This window comes from Alosa pseudoharengus, unplaced genomic scaffold (genome assembly GCF_046254945.1).
Source record: "Alosa pseudoharengus isolate Yale_2024_CS ecotype anadromous, Long Island Sound unplaced genomic scaffold, YU_APseudo_1.1 YU_APseudo_1.1_scf_23, whole genome shotgun sequence".
Taxonomy (NCBI): Eukaryota; Metazoa; Chordata; class Actinopteri; order Clupeiformes; family Clupeidae; genus Alosa; species Alosa pseudoharengus.
Window position 1 is genome coordinate 15,614,227 of NW_027468685.1, and position 27,852 is coordinate 15,642,078.

At 44.2% G+C, this 27,852-nt stretch overlaps 1 protein-coding gene across 1 annotated transcript; it reads right to left on the bottom strand.

Moving 5' to 3' along the window:
• Positions 1-297: 297 nt before the first annotated feature.
• On the bottom strand, positions 298-22,238 carry rmp24 (ribonuclease MRP subunit p24). The gene is made up of 5 exons (XM_076301763.1): positions 21,917-22,238; positions 14,284-14,303; positions 12,801-13,000; positions 1,468-1,661; positions 298-1,373 (listed from the first exon to the last, which is right to left on the bottom strand). Exons 1-5 carry the CDS (start codon positions 21,991-21,993, stop codon positions 1,229-1,231), a joined length of 636 nt encoding a protein of 211 aa, XP_076157878.1. The 5' UTR covers positions 21,994-22,238; the 3' UTR covers positions 298-1,228.
• Positions 22,239-27,852: the final 5,614 nt, after the last annotated feature.

A 27,852-nucleotide genomic window follows, 5' to 3' on the forward strand; every position in this document is an offset into this window, starting at 1 on the left:
ACAGTCAATGGGTAGAACTTCATCCCATATATCTGCAAAGACACTATGGATTTTGTTCCTATTTACAGAGAATGTCGTAGACGGGCTCTGCTATTTAACAGTTTGTTTTAACTTTTAAGTAGAAACAGCCAACCAACCAACCACCAAGCCCCTACTGCTCATTTGGCAGAAACATACATGTACTTTTAAGTCAAATATGCGTCTCCATTATTAGACATTCTCTGACACCACTATACAATTTTTTTTATAGTCTATATGGTTTGAGCACATACACCATGTAATAAGCAACAACAAGAATAAGAATAATTTGTTTTATTTTTTGAATACATTACAAAAGCGGTGAAATTACTACATTGGACCAGCAACAAAGTTATACAAATTCAAATATGACTGGCAGCATTGGTGTCTACTTGGATATTTTACTATACATCAACTAAATTCGATAAAAGGCAGAATAAGAAGTCTTTTTGTCAACGTATCAACTACAAAAAAGCTCGACTTTGGTCTTTGCTTCAAAATTAAACTTGCCGAGTTGCATGTAAACATTTTCATTGCCTTCACCTTTTCCATGATAACAGCACCCATCTGTATGAAAAATGATTTTGAGTATTAAAAAAAGGAGTTGCACTGTGATCTTAACAACACAGAAAAATAAATACACAGCCATGGGTATTTCCCATGTTTTTTCCCTCTCAAAATTGAAGTAAAAAAAGTGATCTATACACATGTTAGCGACACAAGAAAAAAACAAATTGAATCATTACTTGTAAACGCCTCTTAACATACTGTGTAGTAAGAAAAAAGTATACATCACAAATTATAATTCAAAACTCCCCTCTAATTTGATAGGACTGGTGTGGGAGTCAACCAAACCACTCTGATAAAGAGTGTCATGTGAAAGGAGTGACAAGCAGGGGCCTGCAGAGGTCAATGCTCTCTGAGAGAAGCCCGATGAAGCGGGCTACATTACGTTAGCATTTCCCTTAGCTTTTAGCCTAAGCGAGGCCCTGGGATAGAAGGGAAAGAGTACACAAGTCTTAGAAATGATGCTGGCTGCGCTAACTAGCCCAGCAGGAGGAGCTACAGGTCCTCCAGACAGGTGACCACATCTTTCCCCATTCGAACCAGCTCACTACATTCTCCTTATGGCCTGATGCAGAAGAGACCTTTTAAATAGGCTAGAGGCCCTAAGGTTTCAGCTGGTATGGCAGACGCAGCAACAACACTTTCAGAGTGCTGACAGGAAGTCTTTCAGGCCCCCCTTCTTGGTCTTGGGGCTGTCTTCCAGCATCAGGAGCTTCTTTAGCCGCGAGAACGCTGACTTCTTCACACCTGTCGACTTCGAAGAACTGGTGGAATCGGATGACGCCACCCTGGCAACACAGAATACAACAGAATGTGAAAAAAATAGTATTTTATTTGTTTAATGTTAGTTTCAGAGCAGCAGATTTGACAAAATGGTCTTACCTTGGTGTGCTAAAAGGTGTTTTCTGACTGGAGGCTGAGCTAGGAGTTGACATGGTTCCTTTGCTGGCCGACTGTGGGCTCTTGCGCTTCCCTGCATTTCTCGGGGTGTTTGGGTTCTTCACCAGAGTTGTGAGAAAGTCCCGGTTTGGTCCAGCTCTTCTGGATGTCTTATTGCAGGTGTGGCAGGTGGCCATCTGTAAGACAGAGCAATCATGGGTCATTAGAAAGACCATCAAACCGACATGAATTAGCTGATCATCTTCACTTGTCCATAAGATTTATACTGACAATTCCAGTCAAACCAATTCATAAACTTTAGCTGAATTTTAATGAATGTTATGGAAGCCAATTCACCTCAGAATCACCTCATTAGAATCAGTTCTGAGGTTAAGTTTGATAACAGAACTCACACCATGGGTAATTTTTAGCAAAAGTCTGAGCATCCACATTCATACAAATGAATGTACTTAAAAACTCATAATAACATATCTATTTCAGTGCTGATATCACAAGAAAGGCAGCGCTTTAACTCTGCTAATTATCTAGGCCTTTCTTCATGAATATGTATAAGCCTACTGAAAACCATAGCACGTCTTAAGAGGGCTGACAGACAAAACCAAAGTCAAAAGAACAGCCGTGCACTTTCACTGGTGTCTGGGCTTTGTGTAAAATGATGGGCAAGTGTTAAGGATGCCAAACACTCCTTATCTCGAGGCCCGAGTTTGCCATGCCAGCTGTGACAAGCATCTAAAACAGGGCGCCACCACAGGGTCGTGTGTGTCAGGCTGACAAGTAACATGGGTGGGAGGGAGAGGAGGAAGAAGATATGCTTCCATTGCCATTCTGCCCAGAAACCAGAGGAGGGGGATTCACAGTGTCACAACGGGTGGCTGGCTTGTGCCTCATAGGTTAAAGGCTGCCCCCCCCCCCCCCCCATTGCCCCCCACTACTTTGACCTATTCTTAAAATGTATCATACCATTTCAGGATTTCAGGAATAGCCATAAACATACACAGACATACACATACACACATACAAGTGAGATTGTCCAAAACCAAAAAAAAAAAAAGACGCATACGTTTCTGAAAAGCTGATGCACTTCTTTAAAAAAAAAAAAAAAAAAAATGGCCTTAGCGAGTCAAGATTCTCCTTCTCAAAATTCACTTTCTCCACAGAGACTGGGTCTCAATCTTAGCAATGACCCACTGGCGATGGTATGAGGCCTCTGTAACGACTCCCTAAGTGCCATTATGAAGGAGAGTGGCTGGTTTTACGAGTCCCCCTATAAACGGCATACCTTGTGCCTCCTGTTGTTAATGTGGAAGCTAAGGCACATGCATTGCAGGAGTGCATCACGAGGGCTGCACATAGCTGCACCCAAATGATCTCCTACCTCTTACTTAACCACTAAACCCCACAATTCTTTGCAAAGAGCCTTCCCCTCCTCAAACCCCCAAAGTAACAATGCAAAGTAACAATCCCAAAGATATGAAACACAAAACAACTGCTACCGGATTGCAATTATGTCCCTAACTAAAGTATTTAAAGTGATGGATATAGAAGATTTAGAAGTATTTTGGAACAAGAGGGTGAGAGCAACAGTAACTCACCGAAACAAAGGTAGCCATGTTTGACAGTCTGACAGGTGGTCGAGTGAGTGTACACGAGTCTCGGATGGTCGCTTCTGTTCTCCTCCCTTGGGGACTGGGTTCTATGTTTACTACAGCAGGGAGGGAATGTGTCCAGGGCTATAAGGCCCAGCCTCGCAGACGCAACATCCGCTCGACCAATCAATAACCGGAGTGGGCGGGGTTGGCCTGCTACATTCTTAACTGTCACTGGCCCCTTTTCACATTTGCCCTGCCAGCTCTGACGACTCTGATCCACAACAAAATTCCACAAGAACCTGGAATGGTTCAGAATCAACAGTCATTGTCCAAGCATTTGCCAAGTAGCCACCCCCTTTTTGAAGGTAATGACAAAATGTGAAATGTGCTAACTTAATTCCCACTGTTAGATAAAATGGAGGCCTAGAGAGGATTTCCAATAATAAACTGCCTCAGGCTGAAACAATTGATTGTCTGAAATGGAGGGTATTCCCTGGAAAATATTGACTTGTTTTGGGTTGCAAATGCCTTCTATCTAGGATTGCAGTTGAGAGGACTGAGATGGTAAAATGGTAAGAGAGGCCTCCCCTCTATGCATACGTAAACCTTTTAGTTGTTTTTTTTTTCTTTTTGTTTGTTTTACCCAATTTCCATTATCACCAAATGGAATACACAAAATTGAGTAGGTGATGAATTCCCCAATAGCTCCATTTAATAAAATAACATTCATAGAAAAGGCATAAAACTGGTTGTGAATATCAAGGAGAGAGTAGATCACATACAGTTCTTTTAGTGGCAATTTATTTGTCTAATGATGCAATTGTCTTTATTGTTTTTAGAAAAACAACATATATATTATACATAATATCCTGCATTCTATCCTGGTTCTGTAGTGTAGTCTTGAACTTGTATCAACTATATCTGGCCAGATTGGCACAGAAAGCAGACAAAGTTTGCATGGATACAACCCATCCACTTTCAGTGGAGTTCATGCCGCTTCCTTCTGGTCGTAGATATAGATACCCTAACGTCAGAACCAACCGAGCAAAAAACTCATTCATTCCCATGGCAATAACCCAATTAAATAAGATGTGGGGAGGGGTATGAGAGGAGGAATATATGTGAAGTACTGTGCAGTAGTTTTAGTTTTATTTATTTATGACATTAGGCCTTTTAGGGAAGTGCAATATACTCCTTTTTACTGTATTTTATTTATTGATGTGTATATGTTATGTGTTAGATAAATAGTGCTGTAGATGTCTGGTTCAATGTTTGTGTTGTGGATTATGTGTCTACATGCCTGTACTGTAAAACAAATTGCCTCTCGGGGACATTACACTTTTCTAAGTCTTGGACAACTCATTAAAGACTGAATAATATATTTATTAAATTAACATCTCAAACTTGAAATGTGAAAATCAAGATCAAGAGTTATTGCATTTGTATTTGTGTGTGTGTGTGTGTGTGTGTGTGTGTGTGTGTGTGTGTGTAAAACCAAAAAAAGCTTGAGGAAAATGAACATTGCCTATTATTATCACACTGGAGATGACCATTACTGCATACCAGTGGAAACTGTGACTGAAAGAGCTGACATGGATTCATATTAAGAGCGCAGATGCTATCTAAAGCCTCAAACTCGGAGTTCCACAAAGCCTATTGTGAAACAGAGACAGGGAACTGCTGTGTGAAAATAAAGACACTAGCTGACATCGATAACAATCGCACTATAAAAACTCACTATAAACACGGGTGGGCTCGCTTTGTGATAAAGCTCTGTGGCTCAGTGCATGTAGGTGTGTGTGTGTGTGTGCATGTGTGTGTCTGTGTGGATGTGGGATTGTGTATGGAGTTGCCATTTTACTAGGGGATAAACATAGTAAAAGTGAATGAGGGGCTGTTATAAACATCATTGGATACGGGCAGAGGATGTTTTGGAGAGAGGTCATCTCTGATGACTGTGAGAGAGAGGGGCCCTCTTTGGCTGTAGAATGCTATGAGGCAAGGCCATGGAGCCTCAAATCTGCTAAATTAGTGTCACTAGTCACTCTGAGAGCATCCATAAATCTAGCACCCCCTTCAAAAATACACACAAACAAGGCTATCGATGTATCTACAACACATTCATGACATGGTGACATGAAGTGGGATCCCTCTCAAAAATGCACGCACGCACGCACGCACGCACGCACGCACGCACGCACGCACGCACGCACGCACGCACGCACGCACGCACGCACGCACGCACGCACGCACGCACGCACGCACGCAAGCACGCACGCACGCACGCACGCACGCACGCACGCACGCACGCACGCACGCACGCACGAGCCAGGGCCGAGGGGAGCTCAAGCTCAGCTTTTAGAAGGAGAAGAATTTATGCTGAGAAAGCTCTAAACGGGAATGCCTGCTCTTGAATGTCAAGTAAAAAGTCTGTTGCAAAACAAACCCAGAAAAAAACAACAACAAATAAGTTTTAAAAATTGTTTCCGTATTCTTCTAATTTGGCTGCAGCTAGTGTAAAAATTGGTGTTCAACACAACAGTGTACGCATGTGCCAAATGAGAAGGCAGTGGTATTTCAGCAGGGATTACAAGCAGGCTGGGCGAGAGACTGATTGAATTCTTAAGGTCAAAAACACACTTGGGAGGGGGGGGCGCACCAAAGCCTGGGGGCACTTGGCGCAAGACTGTAAACATCAAACCCACCAGCGAGACATAGGAGCCGCTCACAGTTCAGACCCCACACACACACACACACACACACAAATCAATCCTTCAGACGAGCTCATTGTTATCTATGAATAGGCCGCCATTTTAAAATATGCCCCACCACCCTCGCAACCCAGCCAAAGCAACTCACAGCCGGGCGAGGCTGGATCCTGTGACCTTGCTACAGAGAGCCATCGTCATCAGACACTTGTGCATGTGCCTGTGTGTCTGTGTGTGTGCTTGGTTGTGAGAAACAAAGAAAACTAGCTCCAATAAGCTGGAAACATGATCCTGTGTCATACTCATCGATCCAAGCCCAAGGGCCAGACAGACAACAGTTCACAGCCAGCAAAAACAACAACTCCTCACCCATTTCCACCTGTGCTTCTCTCTCCTCTCCCTCCCTCTCCCTATCTCCCTCTCCTTTTCTCTCTCACTCACTCCATCTCCTTGCTGGACTGGAGAAGTGGTTATCTGCAGTGGATCAGACACATATTTTCTGTGTCTGGGTGATAAGATTAGAAACCACCGCACAAAGGGGAGCAAGATGACGTGACAACACACTGATATGCGCTCATCCCCAGAAAGTGTGTCACCGCGATCAAGCAAAACATTAAATGATCCCACACGCTCCTTCTTTGAAGTGGAGTTTAAATGCTTTCATTAAAACATGATGATGCATCGGCACTATTTGAAACACAGCCTCGTTTATTAATAGAGGCGTTTTAATTTGACTTCAAAGTCGGAGTGCATCTGATCATCTTCTGTTGTGGGAGTGGGGTGTCATCTTTTTGGAAGACGCCTCTGGATTACCATCTGCCACCACGTCCCCATTGTGTAGCATAGTGTAGAGTAGTCCAATTTCACATTCCATCTCTGCACTGTCTCCTTAATAGTGGCTGGCGCAACGTGAAACGCAGGCGGAGGAAGTAATGAGACCGGCGCATGGTGTTAAGCCCGAGAGGAACGTGACCAGAGGGCAGACCAGTGGTGAGGCCCCCGGGATGAGGGGCTGAGTATAAACAGACCACCCACCCACACACACACACACACACACACACACACAGACACAGACACACACACACACACCCCAAGACTCCATTCCATACGTCAAGACTTTCCCTGAGACTGGAAATAGATGCAGCGTCTATGCCAGTCGATGCAACAGCTGGACGGCGCGCCACAAAGGGGGCAGACAAAGAGAGAGAGAGAGCAGACCTCATCAAACCCTGAACCTGGCTTACAATTGACTAAAAATTCACTCAACAACACGAGCATGGGCAGGTCAGAAATAGCTCTAATCCTAGCGGCTAGGTACACTTCCTACATTTACATGAAAGCGTGTGTGTGTGTGTGTTTGTGTGTGTGTGTGTGTGTGTGTATTTGTGGAGCTTTATCTGGACAGATGAAAAAGCCATTAGCCAAGCTTGCGGTTGGGAGAGCGGTTGTTGTGATGGGCAGAGGTGCTTAAAAATAACGCGCTAATGACCTGGCAGAGGGCCGCACGTGCACCACCTCTGCCGGGCATGTGGCGTATTGCAAAAGGCTCAAGGTGATTACTGGGCCAAGGCCACGGGCACGGCAACTGCCTCCGCGTCTGTAGTCGCATCCATCGACGTCCACCCTGGGTCCATTCTCTAGGGCTTAATGCCATCAATCAACACATCTTGTGAAGCCCCTCGGATGGACATATTAACTCTCTGAGCTTTCCGTCCCATGATGGAAAGAATAAAACAAAAACAAACAAAAAAACGTTCCAGATGTTCTTTCCATTTCATCCACCGTCATCTCTTGGTGACTTCATTCATTTCTGCTTATGAGGCAGGTGGCCTACGTGACAGATACAACATCATGAGATAGAGGATTGGGGGTGTGTGTGTGTGTGTGTGTGTATTACGTTTCTCTTTTCTGCACTCGCTGCGCATAGTTTCCGTATGGCGCAGTGGCAGTGGAGACTGGTGAGAGATGCCTAATGCAGTAAAGCAGGCACACAGTTACCTGATTTAAAAACGTCCCCCTTGGGCACTGCATGAGAAATTGCAGGCATTAGGGGCAGAAATCATCCAACTGTAAACTGCTGATGCTGGATAAGATATTATTATGACCGCCGCGCAGGTTTAGTCAGAATTTATTTATTTTTTTCTTTTTTCTTTTTTCTTTTTCACATGCCCAAATTTCCGTCAATGATTCCCGGGACACTGAAAGACCGGGGTACACGAAACTTGGTGGGCATGTAACCCCACATGGATAGCATGGAACCATCGTTTTTCGTTTTGATCTGTAGCCCCCCCGCTGGACTGCACCACCCGAAAGGAGGGTAGGGCAGAACAGTTTTCTGTGAATATCTTGAGAACCGTAAGGTTTAGGAGGACCATTTTTTTTTTGTATGTTGATCTCAAGGGGCCATGTCAACCCATTCCATAACCACTCATTTCATGTATAGCGCCACCTAGTTAAACACAAAAAAGTAAAAATGAGGTGTTGAAATCGCAGGTATCTGTGACCTAACATAGTCAAAACTGCACGAAATTGGAAGTGTAGGATCATTATGGACACCCTCTGAATGCACGCCAAGTTTCGTGGAATTCCGTTCATGGGGGGCCACACAATAAATTAATTTATGTTACTATACACCAACTGGCCTGTAGGTGGCCGGAGACAGTTTTCTGTGAATATCTCGAGAACCGTAGGGCCTAGGAGGTCCACCTTTTTTTTGTATGTTGGTCTTAAGGGGGCATGTCAACCCATCCCATTACCACTTATTTCATGTATAGCGCCACCTAGTTAAAAATTAAAAAGCAAAAAATTAGGTGTTTTCATCACAATATCTCTGGCTGACAAGGTCAAAACTGCACGAAATTAAAAAATTAATTAAAAATTAAAAATTAAGAAATTAAATGTGTAGGATCATTATGACACCCTCCGAATGCATGCCAAGTTTTGTGTACTTTCGTTCATGGGGGGCCTTACAATAAAATAATTTATGTGTACATTTAGTGACGTACACCAACAAGGATTCCCGGGACAATGAAAGACCGGGATACACAAAACTTGGTGGGCATGTACCCCCACATAGATAGCATGGAACCGTCATTTTTCGTTTTGATCTGTAGCCCCCCCGTTGGACTGGACCCCCCGAAAGGAGGGTAGGGCAGACACAGTTCTCTGTGAATATCTTAGAACTGTAGGGCCTAGGATGACCATTTTTTTCCGTATGTTTGCCTCCAGGGGTCATGTTAACCCATTTCATGTTCACACATGTGCACAAACAGATACACACACACACACATACATTCACAGTAATCATACGTATGACACATACTCACACAGTAGACATATGTATGCTTGCATGCACAGGCGCAGGCACACACACAAGCACACACACACACACACACACACACACACACACACACTCACACACACACACACATAACATAAACATAACACAAACAATCAAGAATTTCTCAGAATTATGAACAGGCAAGATGGAGGTGGGGTTGTATAAAATGAATTGTACATGTGAAATCTATGAACTAATCATCTTTTGGTACTTGTTGTCTAGCAGATACCAATGAGAATTGAGTGTGGATAATGCAATTTAGTGAGACAGTTAGAATCATATAGGCCTTTCAGCGTGATTTCTTTTTGTGGAAAAAATGTGCTGGACTGGGCGGCGGTCATATTTTGTACCGCTCTGCGGTACATCTAGTTAAGGAAGGGATAGAGAGTGTGTGTTTGTGTATGGGTGTGTGTGAGAGAGAGAGAGAGAGAGTGGCCAAAAGGGTGAGAAAGAGTGTGCATGCTTGTGTGTGCAAGTGTGAGTGTGAGAGAGATAGAGACAGAAAGGGAGCGAGAGTGTGTGTGTGTGTGTGTGTGTGTGTGTGTGTGTGTGTGTGTGTGTGTGTGTGCTCGTGAATACTATTTTATTGCTGCATTTGCCATATCATCACCTTGCAACAGAACATAATGCTACAGTGCACACATACTGGCTCTGGAAACAGCCTGCAGTAAATTACCTACATATATTTAGCATGGCAACATATGGCATATATTTGGCATGATGACATTTACAATCTTGCAAAAGCCAAATGTGCCAAGTGCCAACATTGTCTAAAAAAACAGCACCTCTCCCATTGCTCTGCTGTCAGAATGATTTCCGATTCACAACACGGGCATTTGCAACATGCTGCAGAGGCCAACCCCAGAGGACACAAAGGGCCGAGCCTGTGACTCCTCCTGACCCCAGACACATGAATAGCCACGGCCAAGATTGAGTAGCCTCCTGCTTGAACCCAGTGACCCTTCTGCGAGTTGGTTTGTCCAACAAGAGTTGACAATGTCTTGAAATGGGTGAGATAAATCCTCTAAAAACAAATATCCATACACTGACACTCACTGACAGACGTTCCACCTCACGTATTGTTGACTCAGATGCACTAACTTCTGATTAGGTAGTGTCTAGTCTTGTTAGTCAATCTACCCGGGGTATCTTTAGGGTGGCTGGAACGTCTGACACGTCAGTAGGTGTCTGTAGCACTGTACATATGGATAGCCAAAAATAGTATTCCGCAATTAGCAGGCCTATCATTATCAAGTACCATTTCATGATCATGATTTCCTTAGAAACACACACACACAAGCAATGGGTTATGCAAAAGGCATTTAGCTTGAACACCAGGCCCGTATTCACAAAGAATTTTAAGGCTAAAAGTAGCTCCTAACTGGCGAATTTAGGAGAAACTCCTAAAAATAATGGGAGTGTCACTCATAACTTTAGAACTCCTAATTTTTGTGACTAAGAGTAATTCATGAAGCATTTTAACCCTAAAAGTAACACCTAAGTCTGGGACATCAAGAAGTCGAGAGGACTCCTAACTTACTAAGACTATTTACAAACAATCCTAAGCTGCTTTTTGTGGCATTTCACGTCGCAATGCCGATGTTTTGAAATGAACATGCGGTTACAGGAGCTCTCAATCGCGATGGAATAATAGTGCATTGTAACTAAGGGATGCAATAACGGCACCAACAACCAAAACCATTCATTGCATGTAAACTAAATGTAACGTTTCATTTTAAATCAAATTAAATTGTTTCTCCTCCTTGCGACTGTACGTGTCTTCATACAGATTAATTTAAAACATGTTGCAAAAATACTGCTTCAATCCGTAGTGTAGGCCCATTTCATTATGCTACTAGCAGCTAGGCTATTTGCTTTATCTTTCTCTTATTCATTTAGGCTATTTATTCATCATCTTCCATCCTTCGCGGTACTTGTACAGTGCACGCATTCTCACCAGCAAAGACCTCATCATCACCTGTCACTCATCATCGTAGGGGAGGTTTTTGCCATCATTCCCGCGTTATAGGCCTAATCATCAGCCAATCAAGGTGGTCACTTCAATCAAGCTTGTGCATGAGTAACGTCAACGATGGCAACGGAGCTCTTATCTTAGGAGTTGCCATTTTTCATTTTTTTTTTTTTTACCGGCGGAGCGCCTTCTCCACTGTTTATGGGAGCTCTCGCTACAGAACGCAGAACTCCATACGGGCAGTCCATCATCTTTAATGGATCAAAACCACTTCAGTCTCTCTTGACAAAAACAAAAACGATTCTGAGAGAAAGCAGAGGCATTGCATCCAGGTGGATTTATTGCATGTGTCTTTTTTGCTATATAAATAAATTTGACTTGACTTGACTTGACTTGACTAGAAAATCAATCAAACCATATTCCTTTTGCTTCTCTTGGCTTTGAGTATTTCTGCAGGCACTTCGCTTGTCTAATGAAAAGTCATTCATGCATGGAACACCCACCTCGTGCCCCTTCCTTTCCTCTAGTGTCCTTGTTATCTGTGCACACTTGATTTCTGCTTCTTTTCTATTCGCACAGAACCGCGTCAAAGTAACAAAGACGGGACTTTTCTGCAGCAGACTGTCGTCATGTCATCTCGAGCATGTGCCAGCTGATCGAGGCGACATCCTCCAGCCCATTCAATTTATTATTTCCCCTTGAAAGCTTTGATAGAAACACAACAACATGGAGAGCGAACATAAGCTCAAGGAATACGTGCTGTAGAGGAAATAGCTCCTAAAAGCAAAGCAAGGAGAGTCTGAGAAATGCAGCAAATAAGGTATTGTTGGGAAGACAGCACGGCCTGTTGTAACTACTTCATGGATACCTTAGTTTAACCAAGTAAGGTAGAGGAGGTGAAGCAAACAATCAAGAGCCCAGAGCTGATGTCATTTAATATGGCGAGTCCACCCAACCGGCCCTTCCTTCTAGGGAAGAAACTCTAGTCCAGAACTCTGCAACTGCGGCAGACCCGGTGGGGAGCAGAGCCGTGGCTGCCAGCCCACATTGATGGTATTTTTCCGCTCTCTGGTCACGGCATCATGGGAAAAGCCCCTGTGTGATGGTGTGGCGCTCAGACAGATCAGTGGACCCGGCTGGGGGTCAGCGCTGAGGCTCGAACTGACCGCCAGGCAACTCATTAATGGTGAGGTGAGCTAGATATCGAGCTGTCCCTAAACTGGGTGGCTGTTTTGGGTGAGGCTGTCGGAGAACATGCAGTGATCTGTGGGGGACTGGCTGGCTGGCAAAGGTGGTAGAAGCTTTCCAAGAGTGGATGACACACAAAAGGGCAAACCATCTTTGCAAACACCTGCAGATACCTTTGCATACCTTTAGTAGATTTCTTCCTGGTGCACGTCTACGGATATGAGACTATGACGTGTGTGTGTGTGTGTGTGTGTGTGTGTGTGTGTGTGTGTGTGTGTGTGTGTGTGTGTGTGTATGGCACGGAGGGGGTACAATGCAGTGTAATTGATTTTTTTCATTACAAGTGACACGTATAAACAAGTAGACAAAGTACATTTCAGCTCATCTGGTGTTTATGTTGGCCAGTAAACACATGACCAAATCAGAAAATGACCATGCTCTGCCAGAAGAACACAGGATAGCACTGGGCACAGAGTTTAAATGGGCACATAACAGGCCTCCGTGATCCCAGAACTCACCAGACAGCTGGAGGACCTCCTGAACCTGCAGAGGGCGTCCTTCTGCTCTAGGCTGAGCTTGTGGCCCTTGGCTTCCCTACCCAGCAGCCTCTGCAGCCGGGCCGAGGGTCTGCGCTTGGGCCGCAGCCGCACCCGGTGGTTGTCCGGCTCCCTCCACTGGAAGCAGAACGGACACAGCGCCTCTGTGGACGCCGCATCGTCTAAAGGGAAAGAGAGAGGGGGGGGACAAAGGTGCCATGTTGAATTAGTCCTGAGAATACAGTGCATTAACGGTGGTTTGAATACATGGTCTCTTCCCAGACTGGTGCTACACATGTTACGTGGTGCTTGAAGTGTGGTTCCCCACTTCACTGTAAAGCGATTTGAGTAGCCTACCTAGATTAACTGCTCTATGAATGCAATGTGCTGTTGTTTGTTGTTTATTGTTTGTTTCAGGACCGGGCCAACGCAGCACAAGGTGTGCAAGAGCAAAACAAAATCAGGCAACAATAATCTCAGATGATGACAATGCATCGCACAAGAGAACAGCTGACTGAGTAGAAGGCCGAGTTGTTTCCAGAGCTAGCTCAGCAGGGTGTATGTATCTACTGTCAAGTCCAGTCTCTGCCAACTAGGAAGCTACACAAACCACAACTGAGGGCATTGATCTATTCTGAGGTTCTGAGCTGCACTGAGATCCAACGGGGTGGGGGGGGGGGGGGCGGGGGCCAGGGGGTGGGGGATCAAAGCCCTGGGAAGCTTTTCCGACAGGATATCATAGTGGACGGGCTGTTTGCTGTCTGCCAGTGGCTCCGGGCCTGGGAGAGGGGCCAGACAGCGCTGAATTTTAACAGGGCTTGTGAACACCTCACATGAGGTCTACCGACTGACCTAATGGGATTAGTGGTTGATTTATTTTATTTTATGTCTTTTTTTAATAGAGACAGACCTCTGTACCAATTCACTCCCAGCAACCACACACACAAACTCACACACACACACACACACACACACACACACACACACACACACACACACACACACACACACACACACACACACACACACACACACACACACACAAAGTTCCACTGACAGGTCTAGTTTTATCTAGCCAAGGGTGGCTAAAACTTAGGCTGGGTGTTCCCATGCTGCCTTGCGCGCGATTTGATTCTTGCTGCTAAGGCAGCCTGGCGACCATGGAGCAAATTTTCGCCTGAGATAGGGGACCAATCACAGAACAAGGGGGAAAGCAAGACGATGATGAGCTATGCACAGACGCATTTGATAGACATCCGTGGCACCCAATAAACAGATCTGGGCATTTTCTTCAAATACGAGAAAATTAATGTTTGGTTCCCAGACCACGTCTCATTGAGAAGTGGTGGCGCTAGCCAGGCTAGCTAAAACTACTACTTGTCATAGAAATTGGCTCTGAAAGTTTAGATGAGTGAAGTGACAGCTGAACAGGAGAAATAAAATAAGGAGGAGTTATGTAACTTACCATCCATCTGCTGGGTTTGCCTGAAATGAGAAAAAAAGCTATTTAGTTGACTCTGCAATGGTGCCAAATGTAAACAAGAAAAATATCACCAAAAGTAATTGTGCATGTCCCCAAAGCCTACTGAACATGATGAAATATTTTCATAACTTAGAAAATACTTGCTGAAGAATTGCATGGGATATTATTTGCAAGACCAATTTTCAAACCCAACTCATTCTTGCTGACAGCCATGCATAAACATAAACACACACACACTCACACTCACACACACACACGTTACATTTCTACACTTATCCCAGTGGTGGTTAGTTAGTTAGTTAGTTTATTTGTCCTTACATAGGAAATTTGTTTTCACATACCGTACGAGCCTCACAAACATGAAATACAGGTACACACAGTTACGGTCCTTCACCCACCACCCTGTCACCACATACCCCACCCACATAGATGTCAACAGCACATGTACAGCACATATATCACAACAGCACATATACAGCACATATACATCACATTACATAAACCATCACCAGTTGGCATTACAGAGGAATGAGGGCGGCACAGTGATCCATCACCGCTGTGTGTTGTTCAGTGCTGCTATTGCAGAGGGCACAAAGCTTTTCCCAAAACCCACTCGCTTCCACCCCATAGCCCTGTATCTGCGTCCAGACGGAAGCAGAGTGAAGAAGGGATTGAGGGGGTGGGTGGGGTCATGAGCGATGGTCTTTGCTCTGTTCTTGGTGAGTTTATTGTTGAGGTCTGATAGATTAGGGGTGGGGAGGCCTACTGTTTTGGCTGCAGTATGAGTGATGCATGTGAGACGGTTTCTGTTGGCAGCAGTTAGCATGTTGAAAAAGCAGGGAAGGCAGTAGAGGAGTATGGGCTGGACTATGCTTTTGTGAGGAGCAGGTGACGGGGGGGGCAACAGAAAGTGATCTGGTGACGCCTTACTTCAAGTATACTGAAGTACAGTAGGGAGAATAAGTATTTGAACCCATGCTAAAGTTGACTAAAAAGAGGAATATAAAATAATCTGTTAAAAATTGATCTTAATGCCTAAATTAAAAAAATGAGTAAAAATCCAACCTTTAAGAACACCAATTTTAGTGAATGAAGAATGTATCGTAAATAAATAAATAAATGTTCTTCCTTAAAATACAGGGGTAATAAGTATTTGACTCCTATGTTAAATTCCCATAGAGGCAGGCAGATTTTTTTTTTTTTAAAGGCCACTTATTTCATAGATCCAGGATACTATGCATCCTGATAAAGTCCCCTTGGCCTTTGGAATTAAAATAGCCCCACATCACCACATACCCTTCACCATACCTAGAGATTTGCATGGTGTATTTTTCAGTTAGCCTATTAGCTGGTTCGATTTGCATTAAACTCAATGAACATCAAACCAGCTAATAGACTTAACAAAAAAAAAAAAAAAACACACCTCAAATTAGTGGCAGAGGCTCAAACCAAGAAATGCCACAATGAGTGTCACTTGGCAGGTCTCCAGACAAACTTCCTCAGCATGAAGAGTCAAAGTTATCTCTGGTTCTAAAATATGCCTACTACCATATACAATACACACTCGTAAAAAAAAACTCTTGACATGGTCAGACCTGGAAATCACAATGGCAAGGTGTGCCACAATGTAGCATGGCAAAAGGAGCATCTAACTGAATGAAATTATGTCATCACCAACTAATAGGCTAAGCCACACACAAAAAAGAAACAAACAGCAAATTCTGACTTTTCAACTTAAATCTGAACCAGCCACAACACTGAAAATCACACAATCAGTGATTCACAATCACTATAGTGATATTCAATGAAAATGGATTCCCTCATCACAGGATTGCGTAGGATTCACAGGATTTTATTACCAAAAGAGAACAAATCAGATAAAAAAAAACATCCACCTCTGCTCACAAAAGCAGGCTTCAGCAGAGCTACCATTTCAGTGAATTTCTTGCCGTTGCCAGAATATACAACCACCTACACTCTAAAGATGTTGTTACATACCTGCACTATTTGAACAACACAAACACAAAAATGAAAACTGTTTAAAATGGGACTGAATTGGTTTAGCCTAGCCAACATAAAACAGTCAAAACATCAGTGCAGTAGTAAAATATGAGAGGAGAGTATCCTCTCCTCATCAACACCCCAGTTGCCAGCTCCCCTTCTGGCACTTGAGACGAGGGCGGTCTGAACCGGCCTGTGCGAACCCCTCATAATGCTCAGCTAAAATTAGCAGACGGCACTAAAACCTGACTCATGAGATTTTGTTTATTGGGGCTCAGAGGGAGGGCAGAGGGGTGCACGTCCTGCGGTCAAGCTGCGGGGATAAAACGAGACGCTTGGCGGTTCAAATGACCTCCGACCGCATGCCAACTGTCCGCAGGGGGTTGGGCTTGGCGATGATGCCGTCATCCTCAAAACGCTGCCCTCCCCTCTTCCCGGCACGATGCCCGTGGCACTGGAAGAAGAAAGCCAAAGAGGCATCATCCCAAAGCCTGGCGTAGCTGACTCACTCGGCCAAGCATTTGCCCGAGGGCAATCAAGACTGGACTGTTAATTTGGAGTGTGGGGGGTATTCACAGACTCAGAGTAGCCCTCCAAAAATAGCCTCAGACAGGAGGTTTTTCATTTTGTGAATGTGCACTGGACTGACCACGCACAGTTTTGATGATTGTGGCTACTTGACCCCCTGAGGAGGCTCTCCAAAATTGACATTCTGGCTTTTCATTCCAGGCACGTCTTCTCTGAGAAGTAGATCTCATTATGCCAAAGTCGCTTCCTATGATATATTCACGCAAAAGAAAAAAGGGAGACGCACAGCAATGAGAGAGGGGGCCAACTTCGTGCCCAGTTTGAGAATGTGCTCAATTACGGCCTCCGGTTTTCATAACGCTCCAGGAGTGGCCCAGAAAAGATGAGACCGTAAAAACAGTCACCCAGGGAGGCTCTGCATGTTTCGCCATATGAGTATGTGATGGAGGATGTGATACCATGGGGCCCCATTCCCTTCACAGCACTAATTGAATTAACATACTTGTCTTGCATCTCCTTTTAAGCACACACTTAGGAGAGATTAACATCAGCTAATAGGCGCAGCCCTGTTTGTCAAGCTAGATGCTATCAACAAAGGCTTCTTTTGGCTCTCTCCAGGACCACTTCCCGATACCATCGCGTGTAGATGGGTGGGTTGGGAAATCGTAATGGCTCATTTAGCCCGTAGTTGTGCAGCAACTTTACCGCGCGGTGGTTGTGGTCACTGAAGAGGGCAGTGCAGGCGGGCAAAGGGGAGCCCTGCGGTGGAAGTGTGGCACCGAGGCCTCTGGCCAACAGCTGCCATCGTGTCTGGTCAACACGTTCCAATCAAAAGCAACAGCTAGCTCACAGGCATAAAGCTGGGGTTGGCACTGGGAGTGGGGTGTGTGGCAGACAAGCGATCAGGCAGATAGATGAGGTGCTGGAAGTGGGGGGGGGGGGGGGTGCGCAACATGAGATGGCCCCAGCTCAATCATCATGGAGGGGATACTAGCGTCATTCTGGGCAGCAGAGCTGCCATAGCAGTCATTCCTCCAGGGGCCGGCTGCCCGTAAGCTACGCACTCTGCTGCTGTGACTCAGGCCATAGCCAGTCCACAGACGCACGAGACAAGAGAGAGTGTGTGTGTGTGTGTGTGTTGTATAAGTGTGGGCAGCTGTGGGGCTGGAGTTATGTAGGATAATGAAAACAAAAACAATGCGTACGCAGAGAAAACATCCAGGATGAGTAATGGAAGCACTCAGCCTACATCCATGTTTGACTCTGCCCATGCACACAGAGGACCATAATGTACACAAACAATGAGTCAGAGTACAGCATGTCCCACAATGACTTTATACACACATACAACCAATTTCACGCGCGCACCCTAATACGGACAACAGATAGAGAAATGTCTTCGGGGCCAACTTTTCTCATTGCCTATCTTCCTGTACTGTTATTCAGATTATTATTATTATTATTATTTGAAGACTGCAGATAGTCATACTGTATATTTATGCAGTATAAACACAAATAACTGACCAAATGAACTAATTCCCCAAAACATCCCCCACCCCCCATTAAGGTACACAGGTTCTGTGAGCATGACGGATGGTGAGCAAATTTCTAAGTAGAAATTCATAAGCATGTCTAAGAGTATGAGGGATATGGCTATGGACCGTGGTGTGATTCCTAATACAACCAAAAGATACCCCGGGTTCTAACGGCTACAAAAAAAACAGAGAAGCTCGAGCATTCTTCCCTCACCTCAATCACGGCTGTTGCCTATAGCTTACTGTTTGTGCCTGAGAAGGCTCACCTTTCTCCAAAATGTGGCTTTTTCAGGGCAAGATGCGGTGCAGACGCCTCGACCGTCTGGACAAAACGCAGGAGGCACGAAGCCATCCACACGAGTGCCGCAAGGAAATAGTGACTGACGGCCGTGACTTTTTGAAGGCTCTGGGTGTTTTGGTTTCCATTCAGCCATGGCCGCAAGCTTCCTGGCTCAGGTGCTGACTGGTGACAGAGAAAACGGTCCAGGTTTGAAACAGGCTGGGCCTGGGCCAAAGCAAACCACAAGGACACGCGAACGTGCCGGTCAGACATTGTCTCTCTGTCTTTCTTTCTCTCTATATGTCTGTCCAGTTGAAGTCCCACCTATGCAGGATGTGCAAATAAAACTCTGGTGCTTTTCTTTATATTCAGAGGGCAGGGTCCATAAATTATTCAGCGAAATGTGAAGAAAATAAGTACAAACACCAAAAGTTCTCTCTGTCTTTCTTTCTCTCTATGTGTCTGTCCAGTTGAAATGAAACTTGCTCAGCTAAACTTAAGAAAGTCATGGCCCACCTCTGCAGGATGTGCAAATAAAACTCTGGTGCTTTTCTTTACATTCAGAGGGCAGGGTCCATAAATTATTCAGCGAAGTGTGGAGAAAATAAGTATAAACACCAAAAAAGAAAGGAAGAAACCTCAAAAAGATACAGTAGAGGGCTCAGAGAGGCCGGAGCAGAATACGAATTTGAGTCATGAAAGGCTTTATGGGAAAAGGCAGAGGGGACAAGCAGAAAAGAAAAATCTTAGTGACCTTGACAGCTGCACGTAGGCCCTTCACCGAATAGAGGGTCGGCTTACGACAGTCCCCCCATTCCCTCTCTCTCTCTGCAGGGGTACGCGCTAGGGGTGTAACGGTACACAGAAGTCACGGTTCGGTTCATACCTCGGTTCGGACATCACGGTTCGGTACGAGTTCGGTACAATGGAGGGAAAAGCAAAACAAAAATGCAGAAAGCATTTTTTTTATTGTGCATGTCTCAGGCTGTACCACCTAGTGTCATACAGTCTCTTCCCTGAGCTATCTGCAACAGCCTGAAGTGTGTAAGATGTAGGCTAAACAGTACAATAAGTACCCAGACTCCATCTGTAACTTGTAAACAAAATAAGACAATCGGCTATAAAACTGAAAATAGGCCTACAGCATCTCTTATTTCTGAAAGTGCAAATTACATAGAAAAATGATTTTTAAAAATCCACTTAAGCAAGACCTTCAACATCTGTGTTTAGTTGTATATGGAAGGGTCTACAATTTGCCTCAATATTTTTCATTGTGTGTAAAGTAATAATCTAGCCTACTAACTGTGAAAATATCACACTATTTTGCCTTTTTTTTTAAAAACGAAATTGCTCCTTTCATTTCATAAACAGACTACAACTAGAAGTCACGTGACTTTGCCCTTTGACGTTAACTCACCGTACTAGCATGGTTTGTTTATTAGCCTGGTTAGCGTTGTCACTTTATTTTACTGTCTATGCACTTAACACTACCAGCTCCTCATGTGAGAAGTTACAAGTTACCCCAACATAAAGGTAATTACCACGCGATAGGTTTTGGCCCTATTTGTATGTGTATCCAAAGGCTGCTGAAGCGCAGGGGAAGTTTTTTTCCCCTCGTTTCAGTGATTGGAAGCCTACATCATCTGGGTGATGGCTTCGAATATGTGTAGCATTTATTCCACTCACATACCCAATAACTGCTGAACAACGCTGACACACAGTTTCATCTTATCCACCACTCTTTCGCCTGTACTAACGTTACTGTAACTGAAGTTCTCAAACTTGCGATCTTAAATAGACCAGCGGATCCTCTAACTCTTGTGGGTCTAACCTTAGTGCTGCTAATGACTGACGGACTCGACTGACGACCTGACAAAAAAAAACATAGGCGCCAATCAGAGCTTCAGAGCTAAGGCGAGGCTACAGATTAGCGTTAGGTGTCGCTAAAGAACTCCCGTAACTCTCGATACTTAACAGTAATTGCGCATGACATTAATTAATCCGCACACGAGTTTTATGTATTTTTATACCGTGTATTCTCCGTGTAAATTCATGCACCGAACCGTGACGCCCGTACCGTTTCGGTTCAATACGAATACATGAACCGTTACACCCCTAGTACGCGCATAAGGAAAGTGCAAACCGGACGTTCATATCATTTACAGCTTTAAGCTAAAGCTGGGCGAAAGGAAAACCATGGTATGGTTGTGTTGAGTAAGGAGGGAAGGATCCCTATAACTTTACAGTCCTATCCCTTTGCTATCCCTATAGTCACCCCATGTACAATCCATGTACACACTGATTAGCAATCAAATTGAGTCATTAAGTGAAGAGTTAAATGTGATATCAGGTAGCATCTGGGAAATGATTCCATCACAATTGGTATTTCTAGCGCATGGGCACAACAAGCATTAAAAGCACAAAAGGGGCACTGAGGGGGCAGCCGTGGCCCACTGGTTAGCACTCTGGACTTGTAACCGGAGGGTTGCCGGTTCGAGCCCCGACCAGTGGGCTGCGGCTGAAGTGCCCTTGAGCAAGGCACCTAACCCCTCACTGCTCCCCGAGCGCCGCCATTGTAGCAGGCAGCTCACTGCGCCGGGATTAGTGTGTGCTTCACCTCACTGTGTGTTCACTGTGTGCTGTTTGTGTTTCACTAATTCACTGATTGGGTTAAATGCAGAGACCAAATTTCCCTCACGGGATCAAAAAAGTATATATACTATACTATACTACTATACTAAAAGGAAAACATTAATTGGCAAACCTGGATAAAGGTTTTTCTGTAGACAACAGTCCCAACTAAATCAGCACAGTGGGTGAGCAAGGTCAAGGTTTTCAAGCAACATTTAGGCCACCATTTATAATCATAGCCCCTCCCCCAACTACCTGTCGACTGTTATTCTGGGAAATAGGTTAGTCCATAAAGAGACTATGGCTCTGGGTTAGTCGCTGTCTGTGAGGAGGGATTTGCCTAATAGATTACCTGCAGCAATCATTACTCAAAAAAGGGCTGATGCCCTCGACAATTAGGTTCCATTCAGTTAAGCTGCAGCTTGTATGTCACTTATTTTATATGATATGACTTCTAATTTCAATGGAATCAGTCATGTCAATCAACCTCAATCAGTGTGTACCAGAGCCGAAGGAAAGAAAGGAGTGATACTCTGTAAACTCTGGAGAGAACCTCTGTTGCCCCCTAGGGGATATGTGAAATATTACAATAATAGTGATGTATGTTTCACAAAGCTAAATATTCAACGTGTTAACTTACATGAGAAATCGAGCCAGCTCCGGGCAGGTGTCTTTATAAAGAAGAGAAGCTTCCGTCAAAAACGAATCTTTTCCCATGTTTGGATAGGTCGGAGACGTGTGTAAATATGTTCATATGTTAGCCGGGTGGCTAGTTAGAAAACTATAGTTCCTATAGTTCACGTGACTTATTGCACTGCAAATGTTAAACATCAGTTCTAAAACAATCGATTACATAATATTCGTATCCTACAAACCAATAACCACCGATATAACATGCACAGTATAATGTTAGGGCAAAGAAATCCTGGTCAAGAGCGAGAGCACTTGCATCCATAAGGCAGTAGCACATGTATCCGGGTTTCCCACAATCCTTCACAAGAAAACTAATGCACTCTGGGATACGTAGTCGTAAGGACGCAAAGAGGTCAATGTGAATGTTTTGGTCAAGGCACAATTGTCACTTATATAGATTAATATATAGAATATAAATGAACACATTAGAATATAGGGTACCAAAGTGTGATCTGTAGTAGTTAAACATCCTCATAACGTATGTCTGCCAAATCATCCCATAACCATAACCATAATGTAGGCCTATATTGCTTAAAGCTAGAATTTGATCAATAGGCCTATCTTAGCATAGCCTACCCAGTGTCTACAAATGGATCTACGATGTAAATAGACACATTTGATCATATTGACCTATAGGCTTAGGCTACATCAAACTTTGTTAATAGGCCTAATAATAAGAACAACAATCCCAAAATGGGGTTGGCCTACATTATTGCCAATTAGACTGTTTTTTGACCAGGGCCCACATCTAGCCAGACCTAGGCCTACCTGACCTGGCTGACCTTATAGCCTACCTGACCTGGCCTATATATAGCTTACCTGAGGTGTCATTTCATTATTACTGACCATGTCATAGGGCTGTCAGCTTTGCAATAAAGTGTCTGAAAGGGTTAAGACTATTATATTCTTTTTTTTACAATTTAGTTCATATGAGCCAAAAACAAAATGGTTACAAATAGCTTCTCATCAGTGTGAAATCAAGGCAACTCACCTTGACCTGTTCTAGCCTTTATGCTCAACGTTCCTAAATCTCAAGAGGAGGGGTGGGCTAGTCAAGAGTTTTAGCCTAGGTGATATGATATATTAATTTGACAGAAAAAAAATAAATTAAAAAGTTGCTTATATGGTGAAACAAACTGAGGCTTAAGGTTATGCACTGTTTGTTCCCTAGAAATGTCTGACGTTGCCCGACACTGGGCAGCAATTATACGCTCACCGCCCCATTTCTGATCGCACCATGGGACAGACCTCCCCCTAGAAGTGTCTTGCGCCTCCTCATAGATCCAGCAGCAAAATAATCACATTGACTCCTGGAAAAAAATCCCCGGAGGTGCCGCGTCTATGAAATTGGATATTTAAAGGCGACGCGGAGCCTCTAGCCGCAATTCTCTGCGCTGACTCTGGCTGAGTGAAGACATCCGAGAGAGCAACAGAATCGGGAACGCACCTTGACAATGCTTCGGCTTGCGGGGTGATCGTGACTTGACAAGAAATAAGTTACCGATAATAGACTAGGCGTTTGGCTGAACATGACTGAAGATTCGTCAGGGCACAGATGATGAGAGCCCCATACGAGACACCTGCAGTGTCTCTCTGATACGTGCTCCCCAAAGCCGGTATCCCCCCGTATCAGTATCCACAGTCAGTGCTTAAGCACGGCTGAGGGAAGCGAGCGAATGGATCACTCTCACGTAGCCCGCATGGAACTCAAGTAGACTATGGCCCACAGGTAAGTGGATCAATTTGTGTCCCTTAATTTGATTTATTTGAATAACATTTTAACACCCTCATGTAGGCCTATTGTTTCTATTGTTTCAATTGTCGTGTCCTGTGTCAAGTATTCAACGTAAGAGCATATGCTATAGAGATATACATTTAGAATGTTTCAGGCTTTTTTTTTTTTTGACGTTTTCTCTTGTTAAGAAGTCTGAACAGGTCTGACATCACTTACCTCGGAACTAAGGCGTGTGAGTCTGGGTGTGAGTTGCTGTCCAGCCCTTGCTGACAATTCGAAACCAAACCGCAAGTAAGATCATGTCGGGGGCATTGTAAATAATTTAATTTAGCTATGGGCTATGTGATTAACTGTCAGCATATCACATTTTAATGAGCATCAAAGTTGAGGCAGATTGAGATCATAAATGTATGTTTCCCCTTCCATGGCTTCCCAGCACATCAGAGCTGTGACTGTTCAGAGATGAGAACGGGAGACGTTCATATCACACAACTTGTAAAAAGCAAAGAAATTACCTTCATTACCCATAACCCAGTAGGCCTAATAAACATTTCGCAGCCTGTAGGGAATAGGATTCACCATAGCGTACCAAGAGGCGCCTCTCACCCTGTCTCAGGACTGACAGGAGACGGACAAAGTAACGCTGCCCTTGCAGCACGCGGGCAGAGGGTGCTATCCAACAAATATGTAACGCAACACCAACTCAGATTGTGCTGAGCCGGCGAACGCAGCCCCGTCTCCAGTGATGTGAGGTGGTGGAGAAAGAGGGGAGGGGGGGAGCTACTGAAACTGGCACTTACAATTCGTTACTGTTAACTTGTCAAACAACTTCTTTACTGCGAGACACATCTTCATTAGTTTTCTAACACCTCTCACATCACAGGCGAATGATCATAGGAAGATATCCTGCAATGGGACGTTTGAATTGTGGTTGGGTTTAATGTTCTCACATTTGTTTTGTTTCCCTGCTTCTGTTCATGTCACGTAAAGATGATACAGTCTGGCTTTAAATGATTAGAAGGCTGGCTAGATGGCTAGAAGTCCAATCTTTATTCAAAACAAGTTCTCAAATCCAGAATACAAAAACATTTATCCTCCCTTCACAGTCACAAAAGAGGCCCTGGCCTTTGGAAATGAGTTATTTTTATTAGACTATTCAACCTATTCTGCAGCATTGACCAGATCTATCATCTTTACTGTCAGACCTGTCTGATGCTTGGCAAGACTTAATAGAAACGCATTTAAACGTCTTACATTTAGTATCTGCAGGGATGGAGATAGACTTCCAGGCTGTGTATGTGTGTGTGTGTGTGTGTCTTTGGGGAACTGCAATTACTCTCCAAAAGGAGGATCTGTCTACCTTGGTTGGGTGCTTTCATTTGGTGGCAGATGGATTTTTGGATGAGTCTAACACTTGGCCAAAAGAGTGGCGTGATTGTTTTTTTTTTTTATCTTTGAGTGCCATTTTTTTTGGGACCCCATCTAATTAGGCGTGCCAGCCTCCTCTCTTTCACACACACACACGGGTTCCTCTGTTTATCTTGCTTATTCCTGCGGTTAAAAAAGTCTGTTAGACTCAGCATCAAAGTGTCGATGCAAAGCTCTATCTCTCCCTGATTTTTTTTCTTTCCCATACCGCTCTAGACACCATGGTGCAGGATGCCCTGCACTGCCATGCATAATCAGGTTTAAAGAGAACAAAACATGTCAGCTCTACAAAAGGTTCAATGTGGTCCCGAGCCTAGACAGAAATCGGGCCCTTTCCACAGCTAATTCTTATGCTGCCCAGCCTGCAAGACTCTGAAATAAGAGAAAGAGTCCAACAGAGCAGAGAGTGCAGCCCAGTAGAGAATTAGAATCATATCTTAAACTTGGGAAAATGACTGGACAAAATTGGAAGATTATGTTATAGGGTAGAACTGTAATATGTCTGTGTATTATACACTGTATTGTCACTGTCTATTTATTGTATGTCAGAATGACACCAAAAGCTGCAGGCAAATTCTATATATATACTTGGCAAATAAATGCTGATTCTTATTCTGAGATGGAGATGATTTTTTGCCATTGACTGACACTGGCAATGTGGAATACAATAAGGAATATCTAGATTTGCTATAGAGTTACTTGAAAGGAAGTTGAGAGTTAGACTGACTGTTTATGTAAGGTTTATTAAATATTTGTTGAAAAGCTGCCATATAGTTGATTGACTACATGGGCGAATGAAATCAAGGGTTTCCCAAGGAGATGTGAAATGTTTGTAAGAATGCTGTGAGGAAATGAGAGGGACAGAGGGCCTGGGGGCATTTGACTTGCACATATCTCACCACAAAAAGCTTATTGATAAACAAGTAAAGCCAGCCACCCACAATTAGATATTGTATACGGCTGAACCAACACACATATCCTAGTCAAGCGACGGGCCAAATGCTCGATTGTTCCTCGGCGCCTCTGACCACTACAGAGGCACAGGCAGGTCCAGTCACCACACAATAATCCACAATAAGTGCTCCTGGTACCATAGGAGGAAACGGCTCGAGTGAGGAATGAGGGATTGTGGGCCGAGGGGCTCCTGTGGAGGGGGGGGGGGGGGGGGGGGGGAGAAACATCCCAAGCTCGTTCCGGGGACACTGGGCCGCTATTGTTCGGTGGCACGTGGAACCGTGGGCCTGTTTATTTCTGGTGGGCTCTTTTGTAGAGAACAGAGAACAAAAGGGAGCCGTCGCACAGTCCGAACATCAGGTCACACGGCCGGCCTACTTTGTGGCCCTGAGCCCCCAGGCTGCGTGCTGGCACCCGGACAAGGACTTTGGTTTGTTTGCTGCTGTTGTTGTTTATTTGTTTTGATTTATTCCTCGTCATTAAATGCCATTCTTCTGCAGGTCATGAATCATCATTGCCTCTCACTGACTGTGGTGATGCATCACTTTTCATTTGGCCAGAGCCTGCAGTGAATGCGTGGCAGCCCATTCTGACATCTCTCTGCAACATCAACTGATCGAGGGGAGAACCATTTCTAGAAGAAAGGGGCATTTAAACATTTGGTTAGCAATTCTGCACACGCATCTGTTTCGCTGCCAGTTGTCATTGTCCTGATTGCGTAAATGGTACTTATTATAGGCTAAGTCAATACTTTAATTACAACTCTTATTAATTGCCGGCAGCCACTTGAAACACATTTGAAATCAATTCTGTTGTTGCTCTAATAATAAAAAAGCAATTCTGACTGATGATTGCAATATAAATGCATAATAGGTGGCCTATTTCTCTCCCATTATCAGCTTTTACCCCCGAAGTGGCAAAGAAAAAAAATGTAGTTCAGTGAGTTTTACTTTTCTTTGTAAAAGTCATTCCTCATTGTGACTAGCTAATATTCATTTCAAAGCTATTGGGTTTTTTGCTGTGATATATTAACATAGACAGAGCTCTCGCCTACCAACTGGAGTCACTTTGAACTCCTTTTAAATTTAAACCTTTTTTTGTTTTCTCCCACCATAGCCTGTAGTTATTAAGCATTTCCAAACTTCATGACAGTATAATTCTGTGCTTTTTCCTCTCTTTCCATCTCTCTCTCTCTCCACTTTCTCTGTCATGTACAACCTCTCACAAACACATCCCATCTCTCCCATCTGCTAGATCATCTGATCTGGCCAGGTTTGGCCTCTGCAGCATTTCTCTCTCTCTCTCTCTCTCTCTCTCTCTTTCTCTCTCTCACTGTCTCTTTCACTCTCGTTCTCTCTCTGCTCTCTCCTGTCAGCACAGAAGTTTCCCATCTTCTCCTCTTTCGGTTCACCTTGCCAGGGCGTCCTTGGAAACGTCTGGCGCCACACAGCGCTTGTCCCAGCAGTTTCGGAAGTAGGTTGGACCCATTTTCCCACAGAGAGAAAGAGAGAGAAAGAGAGAGAAAGAGAGAGAGAGTAAGAGAGTAGAGCTGGGACACATGCAGCTGATGATTGCTGTCGGTCACACCTCAGAGGATGCTGAGAACGAAAGAGAGAGAGAGAGAGAGAGAGAGAGAGAGAGAGAGAGAGAGAGAGAAAAAGAGGCAAATAAGGAAATAAAGAGAGAAAGAAGGATAGATTATTATTCTCTCACCTCCCAGAAAGGAGATTAAGTAGGGAAGGATGATGGAGAGCTCAGATGGGGTT

Coding starts and splice junctions, on each gene's coding strand:
- rmp24 (XM_076301763.1), bottom strand. CDS start 21,993: ATGGGAAAAGATTCGTTTTTGACGGAAGCTTCTCTTCTTTATAAAGAC. Junction 13,001..14,283: donor GCAAACCCAGCAGATGGATG/GTAAGTTACATA, acceptor CTTTCCCTTTAG/ACGATGCGGCGTCCACAGAG. Junction 1,374..1,467: donor ACACCTTTTAGCACACCAAG/GTAAGACCATTT, acceptor CTGTGTTGCCAG/GGTGGCGTCATCCGATTCCA.